This window comes from Mytilus trossulus, chromosome 3, assembly GCF_036588685.1.
Source record: "Mytilus trossulus isolate FHL-02 chromosome 3, PNRI_Mtr1.1.1.hap1, whole genome shotgun sequence".
Classification (NCBI taxonomy): Eukaryota; Metazoa; Mollusca; class Bivalvia; order Mytilida; family Mytilidae; genus Mytilus; species Mytilus trossulus.
Genome location: NC_086375.1, coordinates 45,199,188 through 45,224,465, shown reverse-complemented (window position 1 = coordinate 45,224,465; position 25,278 = coordinate 45,199,188). Strand labels below are relative to the sequence as shown.

The 25,278-nt window shown below is 30.8% G+C and overlaps 3 protein-coding genes across 6 annotated transcripts in view; 1 reads left to right on the top strand and 2 right to left on the bottom strand.

Moving 5' to 3' along the window:
* The window catches only part of LOC134711600 (stimulator of interferon genes protein-like), a 135,848-nt gene that overhangs the window by 65,956 nt on the left and 44,614 nt on the right, over positions 1 to 25,278 (top strand). The window lies entirely within an intron of this gene.
* LOC134709469 (toll-like receptor 4) lies at positions 6,464 to 9,577 on the bottom strand. The gene is made up of 2 exons (XM_063569625.1): positions 9,511 to 9,577; positions 6,464 to 8,888 (listed from the first exon to the last, which is right to left on the bottom strand). Exon 2 carries the CDS (start codon positions 8,386 to 8,388, stop codon positions 6,733 to 6,735), a length of 1,656 nt encoding a protein of 551 aa, XP_063425695.1. The 5' UTR covers positions 8,389 to 8,888; positions 9,511 to 9,577; the 3' UTR covers positions 6,464 to 6,732.
* Positions 18,077 to 19,805, bottom strand: LOC134709473 (toll-like receptor 4). Its single transcript, XM_063569629.1, has one exon. It carries the CDS (start codon positions 19,803 to 19,805, stop codon positions 18,114 to 18,116), a length of 1,692 nt encoding a protein of 563 aa, XP_063425699.1. The 3' UTR covers positions 18,077 to 18,113.

Genomic DNA, 25,278 nt, shown 5'->3' with positions numbered 1-25,278 from the left:
TAAAGCAGTAAATCAATTTTCGTTTTGGAAATCCAATTTAAAGACGGGTGTGTTACAGGAGCATCGCAATGCATTTTTTTGTAAATTAACTGTGAAAAAAGTATGTTTAGACAGACCATCGAACATTGCCATAGCTTTCTCGTCTTATGTCGTAAAATTGATGCTTGATAAATCCAAATACCGAAGACTTTTCAATCGAAAAACATCAAAAGTAACCTTTTGCAGCCTGTTATCATTCAGATTGATATATTTTAAATTTCGCTGTCCCTTGAATAATATAAATGTTAGCTTTTCAATACCATTCATCGACAAATCTATAATCTCAAGCCTGCTAGATTTATTTGACATTTTATAACTGCGAGTACTTCGAAATCTTCCTAGATAATTATTTTGTAGACTCAGATTTAGAATATTCTTTAAATCTAATGCAAACTTCTCGAGTTTATTACTGGAAAGATTCAGTTCTTGTAAACTTGGAGGAGGTGGATAAAGTTTAGACGGTGGAAAGCTTTCACCAAGTCTATTGTCGGTCATTCTCAGATTCTTTAGAGACGAGATGTTTAAATTTAAACTTATTGGATGCCATGGATAATATTCAAAACTACCCGAAAAGGTGTTTTCAAATGACAAAGTTTTTATTGGTGTCAGTTTCAGCTCGTTTGTCAGACTATCAACATGTATTAAATCTTGTACCAAATTGTTTACTAAACGATGCACGTAAAGTTGTCTTGTGCTTTGTAGACTTTGGTGTCCACCCGAGATGATAAACATAACACACTGCTTGTCAAAAAGAAATGTTTGTCAAACGTGGAAGAAACTGGAAAGTTTTTTCACCAATGTATACTGGATAATAACATTTGCCGATATTGAGAGAAATAAGATGCTTTAAATATTCATATCCGTCTCCAAATATGATATGTGTGGCGGATTGTATAGGAACGTCTATTTCCAACTTCTCCAATGTCTTCAAGTTTGACATTGTTTTATCTGACGGAGATCACTTATATCCGTTTACTAACCTTTTTATTTGTACTTTTAATGCAAAGATGTTTAAGAGAGACTAACGGGATAAAAACACCGTTTGGAAACATTTTATATGCTATTGGATTGTCATTTAAGTTTAAAACTTTGAGTTCTCCAAATCCTTTAAAAGAGTGTAATTTCAAAAGATTAATCTTATTATCTGATAAATCCAACAAGGATAGATTCGTTAAACTTTGAAATACGTTGTCCTCTATTTTCTTTATACAGTTATGTTGCAGGTTTAAAATGGAAACATTTCGTGGAACTTTGGGAATTTCTCTTAGTTTAGCGTTCGCACAATCAACATGTAATTGCGATGTTCCTGTCGCATTAATTTAAGCACCGGCACTGAGTTTTAAAAATACACACGGAGGATAACTTTAAATCGGCATCCATCTTAACACTAAGGCAAGTTGACACAAATAGAAAATTAACAATTGCATTTATCAGCATTGTCTTTTGTTGGTTAAGGGACCTGTAAAATATAAACCTTTTCGTATAAATGTTTACTTAAATGCAACAATACAAGAAAACTACTAATATTTCCATATTCACAAAGTAATCGAAAAGAGACTCGTTTTTTGTATTGTATTATGATATAAAAAATCAATGTCGAAACATGTTAATTTTTCGTTTTTACTACAAACCCCCCCCCCCCCCCCCCCAAAAAAAAAAATAGTCGTAGGAAGCAGTAATCTATTCCAGATAGCCGTTTCAATCTCAATTTTACAAGGCATTTTGTACTTTATTTGTTTATTATGATTGTATTGAAAAAAATATTTAACTTACTTTGCTTGTACTGAATGATTTGGATTGGTTGAATGATGTTTTCGAAACTGAAAATTATATACTAGTAATCAAGTCAGTCTCGTGGTACTTCATGTTTTTACGTCATATTCATTCATCACAAAGAGGAAATTATTTTGCTTAAAATGTTTAAAAACCTTAATATCCTGTCTGTATATCATTTGATAGTGGGTTTTTTTCAAATTTAAATTGGCAACTATTTAACATATAAATATTCAAACCTTCAAAGTCAATAAATCATAACAATGGGTGCATAAAATATTATGTATATCTTCCCGATGCATGCCTGAGTAGGATTTAGAGTGGTTTTGGTATACTGCTTGTTTTTATATAGAATATTACTGAAAGCAATGCGTTTAACAGTCTCCAATCGAAAAAATACCAAACTCCGAGGAAAATTCAAAACGGAAAGTCCCTTAACAATTGACAAAATAAAAGCTCAAACACATCAAACGAACTATTCACAACATTTCTATCATACTCCTAACTTGGTACAGGCATTTTCATATGTAGAAATATGTATTTAATTTAAACGACAGCACAGGACACCACAAACTGCGGTTCACACAAATGGGTAAACACCACATTATATCAAATATAGACAACCTATTGCTCAATAACAAAGAGAATAAAATACATTTCAAAATTATAATTATGCAAAAATGACTATTTAATTGGGTCAATTGTTGTAACATTATTTCCTGTCACTTATTTATCTTTTTGTGCTTCGGAAAGACATTTACAATAGACAATAGACAATAAACAATAGACAATATCACACACGCAATTATAACAATCAATGAAAATAAAAATAAATACTAAGTACATGATATAGATATAAGAAGATGTGGTATGAGTGCCAATGAGACATCAAAGTTACAATTTATAAAAAGTAATCCATTATAGGTCAAGTTCAGTTTTTAGCACGGAGCATACGCTCACACTGAATAGCAAGCTATAAAGGGCACAACAAAATACGAATGTAAAACCATTCAAACAGAAAAAGGGTCTAATCTATATAAAACGAGAAACGAGAAACATTTATGAACCACATCAACAAACGACGACTACTGAACATAAGATTCCTGACTAAGCACATCAGACTAGACTAACAATATGGTGTTATCATTTGATTTTACTGCCTTTTATATTATTGATATACATGTATTTATAATATATGATTTCAAAACATTGTAAAGTTTCCTTTTCTATGTATCAATATTCATCAAGTGGTCGAGGTAACCGAACTGCTGTACCCCTAGCCTGTCGAAGTTGTGCGTTCGAATCCTGCACATAGCAAGTAGGTTCAATTCAAATTTTATTTGAATAGGATAGTCAATTTTTCTATCAATTTTTGTGGTCAAATGTTTTGTATGTTGAATAATATCATTTGAAATTTTCTTTTCATTATTTATAACCAATATTTAAGATTTTATAAGTGACTTAAACTGAGCTTAAATCTGCATCAAAGCCAAAAACAAGTTTATAGATAATTGCAAAAAGCTGCCTTTGAGAAGGTTATCTTTTAAGTTCGTAAATGAAAGGTATGCCAAGCTCAAAAACTTCAATTCCAACCTAACACAGGTTTTATCGATTACGAGACAGTCACCAAGATGGCAGCATACACAGAGGGTAACAGTAACAGGTTTGTTTTCCCCCGTTTCATCCAATTTATTTGAAGAAAGACACATACATTTTGTCTCTAGACCAACTGCAATATGAACGACGACATCACTCAACTAGTTAAAAGTAGTAGCAGTCCCACTACTCATCCCATAACAACATGTTGAAGATGTTTGGCTCAATGCATTAGAAGACATTGGTGAAGCTGACAACATTCCAGATACAACAGTTTTAACAGACTACGCGCGACAGAGTATTAGGCTGAAGGCCTATTGTCTTTTATGTTTATTTAACTGTTTGATAAATAGGATAATTAAAACTTGGTGATACATATGGCACGCCGTTATTATATTTATTCATTTTCGAGATATCTTATTTAGTTAAACAAGATATATTATAAACTAATTCAGATATCGTAATAACAAAATGAGATATCTTATATATTAATTGAGATACCTGATTTATTAAATAAGATATCTCATATATTAAATAAGATATCTTATTAAAATGTTTATAAAGATATCTTATTAAATATATAAGATATCTTATTAAATATATAAGATATCTTATTAAATATATAAGATATCTTATTAAATATATAAGATATCTTATTAAATATATAAGATATCTTATTAAATATATAAGATATCTTATTTAAAATATAAGATATCTCTATTAATTTATAAGATATCTTATTAACTATATAAGATATCTTTTATATAGTTAAAAAAGAGATATCTTATTTACTTAATAAGATATCTCCATAAGTTAATAAGATATCTCTATAAGTTGATAAGATATCTCTATTAATTAATAAGATATCTCTTTTAGTTTATAAGATATCTCTATTAATTAATAAGATATCTAATAAAGTATGTATTCAACAGATATCTTTATAAAGAAGTAAGATATCTTTATAAAGAAGTAAGATATCTTATATTCATTTATAAGATATCTTATTAATTAATAGAAATATCTTATTAACTTATAGAGATATCTTATAAACAAATAGAGATATCTTATAAACTTTAAGATATCTTTTTAAATTAAAGAGATATCTTATTAACTTATAGAGATATCTTATAAACTTTTAGAGATACCTTATTAACTTATAGAGATATCTTATTTAATTGGTTATAAAGATATCTTATAAAATATATAAGATATCTTATTTTAAATATTATATATCTCTATTAATGTATAAGATATCTTATTAACTATATAAGATATCTTTTATATAGTTAATAATAGAGATGTCTTATTTACTTTATAAGATATCTCCATAAGTTAATAAAATATCTCTATAAGTTTATAAGATATCTCTATTAATTAAAAAGATATCTCCATCAGTTAATAAGATATCTCTATAAGTTTATAAAATATCTCTATTAATTAATATACTTTATAAGATATCTTTTTAACTTATAGAGATATCTTATAATCTAATAGAGATATCTAATAAACGTTTAGAGATATCTTATTAACTTATAGAGATATCTTATTAACTAATAGAGATATCTTATAAACGTTTAGATATATCTTATTAACTTATAGAGATATCTTATTTAATTGGTTATAAAGATATCTTATTTACTATATAAGATATCTCCATAAGTTAATAAGATATCTCTATTAGTTTATAAGATATCTCTATTAATTAATAATATATCTTATAAAGTATGTATTCAAAAGATATCTTTATAAAGAAGTAAGATATCTTATATACTTTATAAGATATCTTTTTAACTTATAGATATATCTTATAATCTAATAGAGATATCTTATAAACTTTTAGAGATATCTGATTAACTTATAGAGATATCTTATTAACTTATAGAGATATCTTATAAACGTTTAGATATATCTTATCAACTTATAGAGATATCTTATTTAATTGGTTATAAAGATATCTTATTTAATATATAAGATATCTCCATAAGTTAATAAGATATCTCTATTAGTTTATAAGATATCTCTATTAATTAATAAGATATCTTATAAAGTATGTATTTAAAAGATATCTTTATAAAGAATTAAGATATCTTATATACTTGATAAGATATCTTATTAATTGATAGAGATATCGTATTTACTTATAGAGATATCTTATAAACTAATAGAGATATTTTATTTACTTTCAAATTAAATAAGATATCTTACAAAAATTAAAGATATCTTAATACTTAATAAGATATCTTGTTAAATAAATAAGATATCTTCAAATTTGAATAAATATAAAAACGGTGTGCCAAAGACAAAGGACCAAACCTTCTATGTGTCGTTTGTTTTGTTGACACACAGCTGTTTGATTTCATAGTGATAAGATTATTGCACGATTTTCACTGCTGTACACCAAGTTTTGAATCATTACCTACAATGTCTGTTTGTTTTGCTCACTCATTGTTGTCAATATAAAGGAATTATATGCGAATGTTAAAGAAGTGAGAGGTTTAGTTATCTATAAATTCAATTTAATCCACCCTTTTCAATAAGAAAATGTCTGTACCAATTCAGGAATATCACAATTGTTTTCCATTTGTATGAACTTTTGAATTTGTAATTCCGTTTTGATTTTTTTTTGCTACTGTGTATTTTTTGTCATTATTTTACTTTATTTTTATGTAAACATAAGACGAGATATTATCGGCGGGGTTAAAATTGTTCAGTGAGATCTTAATCCTCCCAATACCTATAGCCATTGTAGAATAAACAAACACACGACAATACGCACAGTAAAACTCTCCTTAAAAGAAGTCCGAGTCCAATATCAGAATCGGTATCAGACGAACTAGGCAAATCGTTACATAAATTAATAAAATACTTCTAGCAGTGACTGACATGCCAGATCCAGACCTAAATTTAACTGATTGAAAGATTATATCTCCATCATATGCAAATCATGCACAATCTGTCCTTTTAGGTATAGTATAATACCCTCATAAAATATATGAGCAAAACATAACCCGTATCATGTCAACATCTGGTTTTAGAATTAATGTTTATTTCTGATTGATTGAATGATAGCTAGTTATTTGTTAGAAATCAAGTGTAAATATTACCTAACCATAACAACATGCGATCTAATGGTTCCGAACGATAATCACACTGCTCGTCTAGATATAGCCCTGGTTACAATATACAATTAAGCATATATATTCACCTTTTTTTACCTTTCATACAAAGTACTTTTGCTTGTTATTTCGTCATGTTATAGTGAAAACATCATGTAGAAAAAAATAGAAAAAAAATTGTTTGGACAATTCAGTACTGCAACAAATGTCATGAACAAATCGCTTCTTTAATTTTATCCCAGAACACAATATTTCCTTCTTCGTCATTTGGATATTCGATGTAAGACTGTTTCTCTACAAGTTCAAGCATCATAAGTGGCATTTCTTTTGGTTGAATTTGCTCAAGAAATACTAGGAAAATGATATTTCTTCCATCTCGTGAATGAATGTTTTCCATTCGGGCCATATTAAATTCAAACATACAGTAGTGCGACTCAAAAAACTTTCTTGTTATTATGCAGACCGTCTTCCTGCTTTCATGGATAGCATTTGTAATATTGACTGTTATATCTTGACCTGGTAGGAAGTCTCGTTGGTGCACGCATAATGTAGCATTCCCTTCATTTTCTAAATTTGCAATGCAATCTTTTAATACAAATGCTCTATCATCATCACAATACGAGATAAAAGCATCGTACGTGTATTCACCGTCGTCTGTGGAAGCCTTGTAACTATAGTGTTTACTTTTGGCAAGATAAAACATGTATCGGAGTTTCCATCTGTATTTATAAACTAAGGCCAAAATAAAAAAGGCCAAGATAAATACCAACACAATAGACAGAGCAATTGCTAAGTACGTATATGTACTACACTCTTTCTGTAGTCGTTTTATTATTGAATCTATCGGGTTTATACTAACAATGGTGCCATTTTTCAAAGAACACTTATCATTCAACAGCAAATCAACTTTCGTTCTGGAAATCCACTTAAGAAATGTAAGTGTTATGCAAGTACATTGTAATGCATTATTTCGTAAATTTACTGTAAAAAACGTCTTTTTAGATAGACCTTCGAACATTGCCATAGTTTTCTCATCTAATGTCTCAAAATTGTTGCCTGATAAATCCAAATAACGAAGACTTTTTAATCGAGAAACAACAAAAGTAACCTTTTGCAATTTGTTATTATTCAGATTGATATATTTTAAATTTGGCTGTCCACGGAATAATATAAATGTTAGGTTATCAATACCATTCATCGACAAATCTATAAACTCAAGCCTGTTACGTGACATTGGCATGTTATAACTGTGAGTACTTAAAAATCTTCCTAGAAAATTATTTTGTAAACTAAGATTTCGAATATTCATTAACTCTAATGCAAACTCTTCGAGTTTATTACTGGAAAGATTCAATACTTGTAAACTTTGAGGAGGTGCAAAAATTTGATACAAGCTTTCACCGAGTCTGTTTTCAGTCATTCTCAGATTCTTTAGAGACGAGTCTCTTAAATATAAATTAATTAGATTCAATGGATTATAATCAAAACTACCCGAAAAAGCGTTTTGAAAAGATAATGTTTCTATTGGCGTCAGATTTAATTCGAATGGGAAACTACTAAACTCCAGAATTTTTTTTTCAAAATCGATAGATAAACGGTGCACGTAAAGTTGTCTTATGTTCTGTAGACTTTTGTGTCCACCCGATTTGATAAACATATCACACTGATTGTCAAAAGAAATGTCTATCAAACGTGGAACAAACTGGAAGGTTTTATTATCAATCAATACTGGAGGAGAACATCTTCCGAAATTGAGAGAAATAAGATGTTTTAAGTATTTATATCCGTTTCCAAATATAATATGTTTGGCGGATTGTCCATGCACATCTATTTCCAATGTTTCCAATGTCTTCAAGTCCGACATTGTTTTATCAGAGAATATGTTCTTCCATTTACCAAACCCTTTAATAGCTGTACGTTTAATGCAAAGATGTCTTAGAGAGACTAACGGGATAAAAACACCGTTTGGAAACCATGTATATGCTATTGGGTTGTCATTTAAGTTTAACACTTTTAGTTCTCCTAATCCCTTAAAAGAGTGTTATTTCAAAAGATTAATCTTATTATATGATAAATCCAATAAGGATAGATTCGTTAAACTGTGAAATACGTTGTCCTCTATTTCCTTAATACAGTTATGTTGCAGGTTCAAAATGTAAACACTTCGTGGAACTTCTGGAATTTCCACTAGTTTACCGTTTGAACAGTCGACATGTAATTGCGATGTGCCTGTATCATTAAAGCACCGGCACTGTGTATTAAAACTACACACGGAGGATAACTTCAAATCGGCACCCATCTTCACAATAAGGCAAGTTGTCACATATACCAATTTAACACTAACAGATGTCATCGTTAAAAGACCTGTAAAAAATAAACCTGTTCTCATGAATATTTATTTAAACATAATAATTGCTTTCCAAAATTCAGACCGTTGTATTAACATTAAAACAAGTGTTTATGTTCATTCATTTTTTAATAACACCTAATACGCCAAAAATTCGGAAAAATAAATCAAATTACGAGACACCTATAATTTTCGTTCTCCAATAACAATAATAAAATAGACTCGCTTTTGTATTGTAAAATGAACATCGAAATAATTCAAGTTGTTTTCTCGATTTAAAAAAACAAAACAAAAAAAGCCGAATGAACGTAGGAAGCGCTGCAGTAATCTATTCTAGATAGACGTTGCAATCTCCACTTTATAAAGCAATCTTAATTTTAATAATTTTTAATCTGCCATAATAATAGAAAAAAGAGTCTCTTTTTTTAAAATTATATTATGATATGAAAATGAATATCGAAACATTTTCATTTTTCGTTTTCTCTTTAACAACCCCCCCCCCCCCCAAAAAAAAAAAGAAGCACCAATGGACGTTGAAAGCAGTTATCTATTCTAGATAGCCGTTGCAATCTAAATTTTATAGGGCATCTGGTACTTTATTCATTTATTATAATTGTATTTAAAAAAAGTTAAACTTACTTTTCTTGTACTGAATGTATCAACCTGAACTTGTAGAGATCAATAAATTGATTGAAGGCCGGTTGGGAAACTGAAATATATATAATTAGTCAGTCTGGTGGAACTTCCTGTTTCTACGTCATACTCATTAATCACAAAGAGGAAATTAATTTGCTTAATTTGTTTAAAAAAATACTTTTTCACAGAGATATATTCTGCCTGTATATTATTTGATAATTGTGTGCAAATGTTGTAATTAAAGTGGCAGGCAACAATTCAACGCATAAATATACAAACCTTTAAAGTCAAAAACAAAGTGTAGATAGCAATATATTTACTTTTTTTGCTTTTATTCTTTATGTACATAAAACTATAAGACACTTTGTGGAATATTTTCCAGCTCATGCATGGGTGAGGTTAAACGTGCTGGTATTATATTCATTTTGATTTAGAATGTTTACTAAAAGCAATATGCGTTTAAAAGTCAGATCACAAAAAAGTGAAACAGAGCTTCGATAATAAAAACAGAAAGTCCATTAACAAATGGCAAAATAAAAAGCTCAAGCACATCAAAAGAATTGATAACAACTGTCAGATTCCTGATTTGGTACAGGTATTTTTGAATGTAGAACATGGTGGCTTAATCCTATTATATTCTCTTATTCTCATTTATATTGTATGACAGTCGACTGTGGTCTGCTCTATGGTCGGGTTGTTGTCGCTTTGACACATTCCCCATTTCCTTTCTCAATCTTAATTCCTTTATATTGACAACGATGTGTGAACAAAACAAAAGACACAATAGGTACATGTAAGAATAGGGTACAACAGTCAACATTGTGTTTTATATCTACTGGTATTCACTTTAAAACAAACAGATTTGTAACAAAGAAACACAAAAAATACCAAGCACATAAGCTTAAACGAAATGTAATAACATTGTGTCCGTTTATTTCAAGTAAAAATAATCTTGTAAACAGTAAAAGTAAGAATTCAAAAATAAAATACCCTTATATTAGCAGTCAATGACGTCATGTCCAACATTTCATTGCACATACTGTGGATCAGAATGTGTGTCTATATTTCTCCTCAGAATGTAAGTGAGAGGTAGCAGAAATATTACGTGCGTAAACTTATAATAAAGATAAATGAAAATGTATTGGAAAATGCCAAGTTAGCAAATAAATAGCCGGTTTATGCATGACTATTTTGAATTATAAAGGATGTCGGAATACAACTTTGGTAAAAAAAAGTTGACAAAGATCGGTGTGGATAGAATTGGTCAGTTTAAATAGTTTGACAGTGTTTATGACAAGTACTTTTCTGTAGCTTTTATTTTTTATTTTCTAGGACTCAGAATACTACGAAATACGAGGTGCCGAATGGGACTCTTGAGGTTTTGAACTTGAAGTACAATTTTGTGCAAACAAAAGTAAGACTCGTTTAACAAAAATGAGTTCAGTTTAATAATCTTTTAGCATTCAACAGATTTAAATTTTGACATACAAAATTATCGTTGAGTGGACAAAACATACTTTTGCCATGGCAAATTCTTTCTTGTATCATTCAGTCGCGGATCCAAATTTGCATATAAAATTTACTTTTCTGACAGAAGTCAATTTTGTGTTAAATTATCACTTCTGTCTACCAAATAAACAATTTTGTCTTCACAAAAAATAATTTTAATTACAAAACCACATAGTGCTTACTTAATCAACATGTGTGTTATAATTTCCATATCAGGCAACAAAAGTCAATGGTGTGTCCAAATAAGTTCATATTTGCGTACCTATTTTACAAAATCGAATTTTGTTATGACAAAAATGAATTTTGTCTACAAAAAATTATTTTGTCTACAAAACAGAATTGTGTCTACAAAAAATAATTTTGTAATTACAATATTGAAGTTCTCATAAAACAAATCTGCATATATATAGTGTTTTAAGACAAAATGATTTTATTTAGACAGAATGGAAATTTCTCAAACACTAAAAATTAGGAATGTCATGTATTCAAAAAACTTATTTTCAATGTTCAAGACTATCGTAGAAAAGCATTATTTGTCAAAATCATGATACGAATTTTTTTTGCCATATTTCTGAGAAACTGTATGTATGTACTTGTCGTATGGTTCAACTTGTGGTCCATAGTGACGATCATTATGTAGTTCATTAGTGAAGGACTAACCCTTAAAAAGTGGATTTCTTTTTAGAAACTATGTGTATGTTAGTCTTATAGTTCTAAGTGATGGCAAACCTCGGTTGATGCATCGGTGAGTTAAATATACTTCTGTTTTGTGATTTTAATTCTTTCTTTGAAAACCTATGCTGTCTTGACTCTATATATATGCCTTGATGAAGTTCTTATGATCATCTTAGCAGAATAAAAAAAATACTTTGTTTAACACCGTCCTAATCTGTCTGCATTCCAAGATAATAAATGTTTTATTTGGTTTATAAATCTTTTGTGTCCTAAAGCAATACTATGGGTGCCCTGACACAAAATTTTTATGATCTTCACTAGTCTGAATATTTTGCTTATAATATAAATTTCAAATAGTATTAAAAAAGGTGACAGTATATATTGCTGTTCAAAATTTATAAATCTTCTAGGAGAAAACAAATCCGGGTTACAAACGAAAACTGAGGGAAATACACCAACTATAAGAGGGAAACAACGGAACAACAAAAACATTGAACTGCAACAAAAGCAAACTCCAACTAACCCATAGAAACAGACTTGGTTGTGAAGAAAAAAAACCTGGTTTGATTGCTAGCCAAACCTCCCTCTTATATTGCAATACAAAAATATATCTATTTAACAAGAACACTGCGTTACAGGCATACAGTACAAACACACGGAAGAACACACAGCCTTGATAAATGCATAAATGATTAATGCAACAGGACATTACAACATGTAAGCCGCAGAAAAACAAGGGTCATCTCCAAAAACGACAGCACTGGACACCACAATCTGCGCTTCAGATGACTAGAAATCATTTTACACCTTATCAAATGTAAGCAACCTATTGCTTTATGACAATCAGGATACAATACATTTGAAACTAATTATTTTCAAAAAATAACTATTTAATTGTACTCATTGTATGACATTATTTCCCGTCACTTTTGTATTCTACATTCGCTTCGGAAAGAGATTTACAATGCACAATAGACAATGAACAATAGACAATAACACACGCAATACAATTATAACAATTGGTAAAGGACCATTTTCAGTATATTGAAGTATGACAAATAAAGGATATGACCGGAAACTAACATAGAAATAGGGTGTCTACATGTGATTTAACTGCATTTCATGTCATAATATTTTTGTAACATATCATGTCTAGATATTTAAAAGGAGGGTCAATTAAGCACTAATCATAACTTCAAAAAGAGATGAATTCAGCTTCTCAATTGTAAATTTTCCATTTCTAAGTAGCAACATTCCTCGGTGGACGAGTGGTCTACGTAACCAAATTGTTGCATCACTAGCCTCTCACCACTAATGTTGTAAGTTTGAATCACGCACGTGGAAAGTAGGCTCAACTCAAATATCTTAATTGAATAGGTTGGTGATTCTCTCCAGTATCTCAAGCTTTCTGAACCAATAAAAACTGACTACCACGAAATTGCAATACAGTGCTAATAGTGACATTCGACGCTAATCAATCAATTTAGATACACCGACGAAATAGAGAGGTCACAAAACGTTTTTTTAGTACAGAAATATATGACAGACGATACGATTTGATTGTTTATGATTATGTTTTCTTATTCAGTATTCAAGAGCTTGAAGCTGCTACATAGACTATAGTACACGTCACCAATATATAAGCAGACATTTGAGGAATCAGGGTTATATCAAAGAACGTCTCGTCTTTAAAAAAATGTTTATTGGAAGAAACCCCCAAGACCTTGTGATAAATATTTCGTATCAACGTGAACCTCACAAATAATACATGATGGTCTTGAAGAGTAGATTCTAGATACTGACTTAGTTTATATTTATTTAAAAGTGTTATAGTGTTATTTTTTTTTGTCTTTTAATATCTTCAGCCTTTCCGGTTGAGTTCTTTTAATGAAATAACCTATTGACGTGTTCTGCAATTTATACATCCAGGCATTATTGTATTGTGCTATGCTCATCTTTTGTATTCTTGTCTTTCAATTTTGCTTGTTTGCTTAATCTATATAGTGTTTATATGGCTTTTTTTTGCATACCTAAGCATCAAAATTGAAATGAGGTAGATGTAAGCAATAATAGGCAATAATGCGGACTTCAACAATGTGTAAACATGTACCGAACAGTCTGTTAAAGAAAGCACAGACATGAAAAAACTAACAGCCCTTATATAGATTAGACCGTTGGTTTTCCCGTTTGAATGGTTTTACACTAGTAATTTTGGGGCCCTTTATAGTTTGTTGTTCGGTGTGAGCCAAGGCTCCGTGTTGAAGGCCGTACTTTAACCTATAATGGTTTACTTTTTAAATTGTTATTTGGATGGAGAGTTGTCTCATTGGCACTCACACCACATCTTCCTATATTTATTATCAATTCGTTTAACGGCCGCCATCCTTATTTGGTTGATCATTATGGAATATCCGCTTCACAGATGATAGCGGATATGTTACTAATGTCGTTACCGCCCCAGTATACTAAAAATACGACGGACCACATATTGATCAGGTTCTGTGAACCCTTTCGGAGTAACTGAGATCACTCCCAGTTTTTGGTGGTGTTCTTGTTGCTCAGTCTTTTGTTTTCTATGTTCTTTTTTGTGTACATTTTTTGTCTGTTTATCTTTTTCATTTTAAGCCAAGTCATTAGCAGTTTATTTTCGACCTATGAGTTAATGAATTGGTATCTTGTGCCACTCTTTTATAACAAAACAATTTACGAAAACAACAAGCACTGAACCACAGGCTAATGGCTTGGGACAAGGAAAAAAAGAATATGATTGGGGAAATATGTTTAAAGACACCATCCCTCTCTTAACCTGGCACAGTGTTTTTGAAGTCGAACATTAGTACAGTTGAAAGGGCTTAATCTATTAGATCGATACATATCAGGAAACAGGAAACAGCAAACAGCAAACAAAATCACTGACCGGTTGTTCCAGATTGTATCCATCGGATCCCAGTGATGGTGATATCAGGCTAAAAACACATTCTGTATACATATAATTCATCGTAATACATGTATCAGGAAAACAATGGTAGATCTGAAAATTGCGGAGGCAAATTTTTCTTCTTTTGTCTCATTTGTGACCCGATGGATAAACTATGTCGTAGAGTTGTCACTGCTTCAAACGTTCTTATAATATAATTATTTATGTGGCTGCTTCCCATATGAATTTGTAAGATCTTCTACGATAGATCATTCAGCTGGTCTGTTAAATTTCAATCTTCATGCCTTATATATCATGGACTATGTTAAGTCGATAGATAAAAACTGAGAAGGAAAGGTAACCCTGCCATCGAAAGCATTATTATTTGAGAACCTCGGTGATCAAGTAGTCTAGCGCGTCGGGCATTGTGCTAGGCGATTTGGTGCCACAATATCACAGTAGCATGAGTTCAAATATCTGCCAGGGAAGAATAATATTATGATTTTGTTCGATGAATGAAATCTCTGAACCAGTAAAAAGTTTTAAATTTTAATTGCCATTTATACTTGATTGTTTCTAAAATTCCACAAAAAGCTCTTGTATATCATTGATTGATTTTAAAGGTGCAAGCTAAACATTCAGTTTTAATGTTTTTGCGACATCAAACAATATGTGATACAGTGGTTGCGATCAATGAACACCTGCTTCTCTGTACGTGTATGGGAAGTTATAATCGCTTTAAACAGCTTCAGATATATTTTGTGTAGAAAAAAATCACATTGAGAAAGGTTCAGATAGTTTCATTTTTATCTAAAATACAAAACAATGACATTACATCTCATAATTTTAAAGACAAGACAAGATACATACAAACAAAGTTATGTTTAAGTGCTCCCTTTTTCAGTTTATATAACACAAATTCGTAAAACAAATAGCTTCTTTTAAATAACCGTATAACTAACACGACAAATAGTGTTTTGCAGTTAATTTTTGTGTACTTAATTTTTAAAGCTATGATTATTTTCTAATATTGAGTTTTTGGTTTTCTAATGAGAAATAGAAAGAGAGAATAGAACACACTGACATGTAAAGGAAACAATACATGAAGTTTGGATCTAAATGGTATTGAGAAAAAAAATCTAAAAGGGAAGTGAAAAAATTATATAATTAGTAGTTAGCATCAGTATTGGTCTTGCGGGCATTTTCTTATTTACACTGCTGATTTGATTGTGAGTTTAAACTGCGGATTACCTTTGTCATTTTTTTTCAAATACTGCTGATGTTTAATGGCGTTGCTTTGACACGTTTAAGATGACATGATCTTTATACTTATATTGAGAAACACATGTACAATGTTGCAACAGTGTTTGGTAACTAAAAAAAATAGTGTGTGTTTACGGGAATCTTCTATACCCCGTGTCAACCAGTTAAGCGGATCATACTTGTTTTACAAAAAATACACAATTTTGAAATTCAATTATTGTACATATATAAGTTTAATTCGTAAAGTTTTTTAAAGGTGATTTTTTTCTCAAATATTATTTTGTTTACATCTCAGCAAAATTTTGAATCGATTCGATGGTGCTCGCTTCGAAAGCGGAATGTTATTGGCTTGATAACCGGGCGGATGAAACCAGATTTGAAATTAATATAAGCTTATATATAAAGGAAAATGTGGTATGATTGCTAATGAGATAACTCTCAACAAGAGACAAAAATGACACAGGAATTAACTATAGGTCACCGTACGGCTTTCATCATTGAGCAAAGCCCATATCGCATAGTCAGCTATAATAAAATGATAAATTCTAAAATTTGTACTAGAGGATGTCAGTTAGACAAACACACACAGATTATTGTATAATTATATATATGCACACCCCAGCACTTCTGTTTCGCTGGCATTCTCTGTACTAAAAATAAAATCAAACAATGTCATTGTTTAAATAATATACTGGTATTAATTTTTTTCATATTTTTCTATTTTTGCTCCATTTATATATTATACACTGTATATATATATAAATCTAAATAGGCGATTAAGGGCATAGGTAGGGATGATTTCTTGTTCAATGACAGAAATGTTTTTTCTTGTCAGGGAATGAGGAATCATTAAATACCAGTATGTCTTTGGCAATTTATTTGGAAAAAAATGATGCAACTTACCATTATGGAAAAGGAAAAAGTGCAATCAATCCTGTTCTTAAGGATTCTTTATTTGCTACACCAATCGAGGGAGACGTCCTTACATTGGTAGCATATAACTAGCACATGTCTTGTTACCGGTTTCTAAATATACTTTTTTTATATACATGTATATAAGTATATCACAGACGACACAAAGGTGAACAACCATATAAATTTTCTGAACAATTTTATGACACCTATCAATTAATAATGTACATTTCATTAGGGACTATCATTTGCTCTTGATTTTTTTTCATTTTCATAGTACATGTACCTTCTGATATGTGTTTTCACAAAGTTTCATAAGATTACTCGCCAAAACGTAATACTAAAAATAAATTAAAGACTGAAAGTATATATACATAATATCTTAAATTATGTTATATGAATTTAAGGCGCAATTACTACATAAGTAAGCCGCCTTCCAAAACCAATGACAGCATAGTCAGCTATTAAGGCCGCCTAAATGACCGTGTAAAACAATTGTACAAGAAAACTCACGGCCTAGTTTATGTACAAAAAAATTAACGAAAAACAAATATGTAACTCATAAAGTAAGGACAACCACTGAATAATAGGCACCTAGTCCGAGACCACATTTATTTCGTAGTGCATTTTCTTTAGGAATAAATGGAAATTAATAAGTCTGACTTGCGCTTTCTTAATAATATTTTTACAGTATGTTGTACTAGTTTTGGGACAAATTATATCACAATTAAAGAAAACTTCATCAGCTCATCTAACTTAAAATATGGACAATTTTATGTTAAGGGGGTCTTGAAATCTTTTGACAGCTTCCGAAATGGTAATTTTTAACCTTTTTAGCTGGACCAAATCACTACTTGACTTTCAAATTCATGACCTTCATTTTTTACACTGTAATTTCATCCCCTACTTGCTATATGAGGCATAAAACATGAAAAAATAATATTGGAATTGGTCCAAAAAAATTGGCAAGTAACACACTGTCCATAATAGGGACGATATTTGTGGAAAACGAAAATCTAAGGACAATGACTGCGTACTCGGAACACCTAACTTGGGACATGTAAATACATAGAGAACGTGGCGGGGTTAAACATGTAATCATGCTTAGACTTACCCTTTTGTACAACCAAAATAACCACAAACTACCGTAGCATCCTCTTTTGAAGATTTATAAAATGTGTACTGATCGAGAATTGGTGATTAGCATTATCTATTAAATTTATACAACTCTTTTGTTTTTGCTTGTTTTTTCCTCATATTGATTTAAAACATAATGAAAATGAATTTTAAAAAAAATCTTTTGAGAACGAATTCGATATTGCAACAAATGTCATGAATGAATAGCTTCTTTGATTTTTTCCCAGAACACAATATTCCCTTCTTCGTCATTGGGATATTCAATGTAAGACTGTTTCTCTATAAGTTCGAGCATCATAAGTGGCATTTCTTTAGGTTGAATTTGCTCCAGAAATACTAGGAAAATGACATTTCTTCCATCCCGAGAATAAATGTTTTCCATTCGGGCCATGTTGAATTCAAACATACAGTAGTAAGACTCAAAAAACTTTCTTGTTATTATACAAACCGTCTTTCTGCTGTCATGGATAGCGTTTGTAATGTTGACTGTTATCTCTTGGCCTGGTATGAAGTCTCGTTGGTGCACGCATAACTTAGCGTTCCCTTCTGTTTCTAAATTTTCAATGCAATCTTTTAATACAAATGCTCTATCATCATCACAATACGATATAAAAGCATCGTAAGTGTATTCCCCGTTATCTATGGAAGCCTTGTAATTGTAGTGTTTACTTTTGGCAAGGTAAAACATGTATCGAAGTTTCCATCTGTACTTATACACTAAAGCCAATACAAGAATGGCTAAGATAACTACCAACAATATAGCCAAAGCAATTGCTAAGTACGTATATGTACTACACTCATTCTGTAGTCGTTTTATTATTGAATCTATCGGGTTTAAACTTACAATGGCGCCATCTATTAAAGTACACTTATCATTTAGCAGCAACTCAACTCTTGTTTTGGAAATCCACTTTAGAAATGACAAGGTGATGCAGGTACATTGTAATGCATTATTTCGTAAATCGATAGTAAAGAACGTCTTTTTAGACAGATCGTCGAATAATGCCATTGCTTTCTTGTCTAATGTCGTAAAATTGTTTGTTGATAAATCTAAATATCGAAGACTTTTCAGTCGAGAAACATCAAAAGTAACCTTTTGTAACTTGTTATGACTCAGATTGATATATTTTAAATTTGGTTGGCCCTTGAATACTATAAATGTAAGCATTTCAATACTATTCGCTGATAAATCTATGTACTCAATACTGCTAGATTCTTTCGACAGTTTATAACTATGAGTACTAAGAAATCCTCCTAGATGGTTATTTTGTAGACTGAGATTTCGAATATTCCCTAAATCTAATGCAAACTTTTCGATTTTATTGCTGGAAAGATTCACCACTTGTAAACTTGAAGGAGGAGGATCGAGTTTGTATACAGGAAAACTTTCTCCAAGTTTATTTTCAGTCATCAGCAGGTATTTTAAAGACGAGTTCTGTAAATTTCTGCTTATCGGATTCCATGGATAGTAACGGTCTTCAAAACCCTCTGCAAAGGTGTTTTGAAATGACAATGTTTCGACTGGAGTCAGCCTCAATTCATTTGTAAAGTTATTAAGATATGGAAGTAGCGTGTCAACTAAACGATGAACGTAAAATTCTCTGATGTTTTTCAAACTTTGGTGTCCACCAGGTGTGATATGAATCTTACACTTTTCGTCAAATGAAATACGTGTTAAAAGTGGCATATACTCGAAAATGTGTGCATTGATGAGTAAATCATTACATGTGCCTACGTTTAGAGAACTAAGATGAACTAAATATTTATATCCTTCACCAAATATATCACGTTTTTGATACATTGCAGGAACATCTATTTCCAATTTCTCCAGTGACTTCAAATGTGATATCGTTTTATCTGAGAAAATAAAACTAACAGCTGCCATGAAAATTTTGCTTTTAATGCAAAGACGTTTTAGTGATATCAATGGGATGAAACTTCCGTTTGGAAATTTTGTATAATCTAAAGGATTATAATTCAAGTTTAACTCCTTCAGTTTTCCTAATCCATCAAAAGAGTGTAATTTTATACCTTTGATTTTGTTGTATGATAAATCCAAGATTGACAGATTCGATAAAGACTGAAATGCGGTATCGCTTATTATACGCGTATACGGTTATATTGCAGATTTAAAATGTAAGTATTCGGTGGAAATTTGGGAATTTTCGATATTTTACCGTTTGCGCAATCCACATATAAGTTTTCTGTTCCTACTTTGGAACAGTGGAATCTGTCTTGACACATAAGAAAGTTGATACAAGTAAATGATTAATAATTGCAGTTATCCGCATTGTTCTTTTTGTTTACTAAGTAACCTGTGAAATATAAAATTATTGATTAAGCAATCCTTTCTGAAATAAGCAGGGGATACTGTGTTTCACTGTAAGTCTAAACAAGTAGACTGAAAGTGTCTTCTGCATGAGCAAAAAAATCTAAAGTTCTATATTTTTTAATTATGAAGATGCAGGTGAGAAAAATTTCCAACTGTTACATGCGTGTTTTAAAATATTTTGTTAACTTTGGATACATTGTTTGATTGAGACTGTTGAAACAGCTTAGAATGCAACATAAGAATACAACATACATGAAGTAAATTCATTGTAATTTTTACCTTGAAGAGAAGAAAGTTGTATAACCAGTTTTATTTGCTAATTGAAAATTAAGCGGAATAAAATAATTTAAGACAGCAGAGAAGATAATTCTGTTTAATTGGTTATTACTAACCGACTCAAATAAAAGAGTGAGCTATTATTACTGTAAATGTATAATGTCTCTAGTCTGGTCAAAGGGTCAGAGTGTCCTACTTAATTAAACGATAAATTGTTGAAATTAGATAACTTGTTTTCACGTGCAGAGAAATTTCTTTTATGTGCAATGCATGACCGGATATCATCTTTCTTATTGGTCAATGGCATTGCGGGTCAGCACGAGTTCACATGTAAGTGCATTGTGGTCACTTCCTTTTATCATCAGTATTTGATGTGTTAACTTGTGATTCTTATCAAACAATTTGTTCAAAATTATATGTGGATTAATTTTGGACTGGAGTGATTTCATTTTAGCTATTTCAGGTGAAATCGAACTATACTTTAATATTCTATACTTACATTTTGAACAAACGTAGAGTTATTTTTTTTAACCATCCTTTCATTCGGATAAAACTCACTATTTAGATTTATGCCAAACATGAGCAGTTGGTCAAATTCATTTCTTTGTCAAAGAGATATTGGATCAATTTGATTTTCATGTGGGTGGCGACACTATGCGTTTGCGATCAAAATGTAATTATTTACCATTTATCTGATGATTAACCTGATTGTAATTTTACAAGTTACTGCATCCTTTACAGCATCATAATATTTGCAGAACGTATATCCGCCTTATGTACGTGTAAGATACATGATTCGTTTAAATTTTACTACAATTAAAAATTTGATTATTGCATAACGATAATAATACCATACATGATAGAATGCAAAGTTGTACACTTATAATTTATATGATGTTATTAACGGTTTCATACATTTTAAGTACTCTTATATGAAAGAGCAAGACAGTTTAAGTATTAATGCTAAGCTATTGTGTTACAAACCCATTTGACTTACTTGTCTGGGTAAGGTTGGAGTTATTTCAATTGGTGCAGTGAGCTTGACTGCTTGTACTTATGAACTCTGTGTACTATGTGCTTTTTCATTACGTTTTATGCAGAGTTCATTATTTTTTGCTATGTCACGAAACTCATGCTACTTTCGTAAATCTCGTCACGGCAGTTTGGTTTGAGCTTATCATAATTTTGCAAGTTAGCCTAATTGCTATAATTGTTAGTATTTTAATTTATGCAAGTGTACCTTGTTTGCTTTATGTGATCGGTATAAAAAGGATATGTCTCTTACCTATATGTTTATCGCAACCCAATGCTTATTTATTACGAACCAATTTACCTGTCTTTGCCTGTTTTGGGTAATGTGGACGATGTTTAAATTTTCGCAGAGGGCGTGGTTGCTTGTACTTATGTCCTCTGTGTATTATTTTTCTCAGAGGTTGTGGTAGCTTGGTCTATGACCTCTGTCTATTTACTTTTGCAAATAGTGTAGTATGTAGTGGGTATTGTTTTATGCTTCGTCATGAAACTCATGCTGCTTCGGTTTTACAGAGGTCGTAGTAGCTTGGTCTATGATCTCTGTATTGTTTTATGCTTCGTCATGAAACTCATGCTACTTTTTCAGAGGTCGTAGTAGCTTGGTCTATGACCTCTGTGTATTTGCTTTTGTAAAGTTAATTTGTAGTGGGTTTTGTTTTATGCTTCGTCATGAAACGCATGTTATATTTTTGCAGAGGTCGTAGTAGCTTGGTCTATGATCTCTGTATTGTTTTATGCTTCGCCATGAAACTCATGCTAAACTACATTTAATTATTTTTTCGTCATGGTGATTGGTTTGGAATAAATTTAATTTTGTAATCAATTCTTTAACTTCATACAAAATTGCCAGTATTTTGATACATGTAGTCAGATTTACATGTTTTTCAGTTTGTAATACATGTTTTTATTGTATTATTTTATTTATCTTTACTAGTATAATTCATGTAAATGATATAGTTTGGGTTGCGATGAACGTAATTGATAATTTTTATGCCGATACTTATGCACTGTAAGGTCGTTTGCTTTTTTCTTTATACTAGATTTGTTAAAAAAAAAAAAAAAACATTGGACAAGACATATATAGATATAAACTGATGATATTTTAAAGTTCATACTCTTCATTTAATACATGATAAAAACATCTTTTCTGTTTAATGGTTGATTATTAAAGAAGAGAAACTTTGATAATTTAATTATCGCATATTATTCCTTAACATGCGTTATGTTTGTGGTCCTTGAGTAAGACCAAGTTTGTTTTTAATGAGAATTTAATTTTTATCCATTATTTTATATTCTTTTTTTGTTTGTTTATTTCATGCCTTGACTATGGACGAAGAGCGCTAAGAATGGCATTCATCTACGAAAGAACTTTCTCCATTTAAGGACGTGTGCAATTAAGCGTGATATCAACAACTTCCATATACTTTCTTTTGCAAGCGGTATGCCATAAGTCCGATAATACGAACATACGAATAGTGATGGGTTGCTGTTTCACTGACATTAAGGACACATACCTAATTTCGTGATTAGAATTTTGATCCAGAAGTGCGAGTCGTATCAACATTGACTAACCAAAGCCTAATTGACTGTTTTATAAATACAAATTTACAAAATACGACTTCAATCAGCATTTTGATACACAACTGGACCCTAGTTACGATGAAAGCTCAAAGCACCTAATGTTATTCCATCATCTCTTTAAAGTTGACTATGTCGTTAATTGTCCAGGACTCTCGTTACTTAAATACAGCACTTAGTTTTGGAGGAAGGAAAATAAAACTAACAAAGACTTCTGCCGCAGTTCATGGATGAAATGGTCCTAATAGTTTCCGTGATTCAAGGATTGAAGTCAAATACGTTTATAGAATTTAACAGCTAAAAAGAATAAATTTAGTATCAGAACTTACTTCAGCTGTTGCGGGTCAGTATTACCTGACAAAACATAATGATCTTTATTTCAAACCATCACAACTGTCTTGTTTTGGGTCAGCATTGCCTGCCAAAACGTTTATTATCTTTATTTCATATAATTACAACTGTCATGTTTTGGGTCAGCATTGCTTGCCAAAACATTTTATGATATTTATTTCTTATAATTACAACTGTCTTGTTTTGGGCCAGCATTGCCTGCCAAAACGTTTTATGATCTTTATTTCTTATAATTACATCTGCCTTGTTTTGGGCCAACATTGCCTGCCAAAACGTTTATTATTTTTATTTCATATAATTACAACAGTCTTGTTTTGGGTCAGCATTGCTTGCCAAAACATTTTATGATTTTTTTACCTTATAATTACAACTGTCTTGTTTTGGGCCAGCATTGCCTGCCAAAACGTTTTATGATCTTTATTTCTTATAATTACATCTGTCTTGTTTTGGGCCAGAATTGCCTGCCAAAACGTTTTATGATTTTTATTTCATATAATTACAACTGTCTTGTTTTGGGTCAGCATTGCCTGCCAAAACGTTTTTTATCTTTATTTCACATAATTTCAATGTATCTTGTTTTGGGTCAGTATAGCCTGCTTAAACGTTTGTGATCTTTATTTCATACAATATATGTCTTTATTGCCGCCCTCCTCATGCTTTCTTTACACCTTGTTCGAATGTCAATGGGATCATTCGGTAGGCTCGGTTTAACTTCCTGTATGTATACATGAATAATTCGTAATTCATGTAAATGTTGCCGTGCTTATTCATACTAATTATTCAAATTATATATATAAAACGACTTAATGGTTCATTCCAATGTTGTCTAAATGCTATGGTCTTTAGAGATAAATCCATCACAAACCAAAGTTTTTATATTTAATTAAACTGTTTATTAACTAAATTTTTTCTTTTTCTTTTGGTTAAATGTTTATAGTATGTGTCAAAAGCTATAAATATTTACTCGGTTAAAACTTACATCTTTTTAACTTTTATCGCAATTAAGGTACACAAAATTATATAAAACATCACTTAAAGTTGGAATTTTTTATTATTCATTTTACAACTTTATTTACTACTATACAATATAAACCTTTTTTATGTATTGCATTGGTATGACAGTTTGTTAAAATAAGTTCTGTCGCATGCCAGGAAGGAAGGAATTTATTTTATGTTAGGTTGAAGTAAGTTTGGTGTATTCCTCCTTTTTTATAGTGGTGTTATTGATATAAATTATTACTATTGATTATTGAATGGTGATGTTCACCAGTCACTAAATTTCTAAAAAGCTGTATATTAATAATTGTGACTAAAACTTTTCTTTTTACCGTATCATGAGTTACGAAAATTATTTCTATAGTCTCATATCAATTCGGATCACAACAAAAATAACTGAGAGTTAAAAAAGGTTTACAGTAAATACTTATTTACTAATTTTAATTTGAAAATGTTTACCCCATGGAATTCACCCCGTCATATTATGTATGTATGTGCCTTTCCCAAGTTAGGAGCCTGTAGTTCAGTGGTTGTCGTTTGCTTATGTGTTACATTTAAGTTTTTTGTTCATTTATTTTTTGATATTTTTTTTTATGTAAATACGGCCGTTAGTTTTCTTGTTTGAATTGTTTTACATGGTAATTTTGGGGTCTTTAATAGCTGACTATGCAATATAAGCTTTGCTCATTGTTAAAGGTCGTGCGATGACCTATAGTCGTTAATTTCCGTGTCATTTTGGTCTCTTGTGGTGAACTGTCTCATTGGCATCATACCACATCTTCTTTTTTTTATA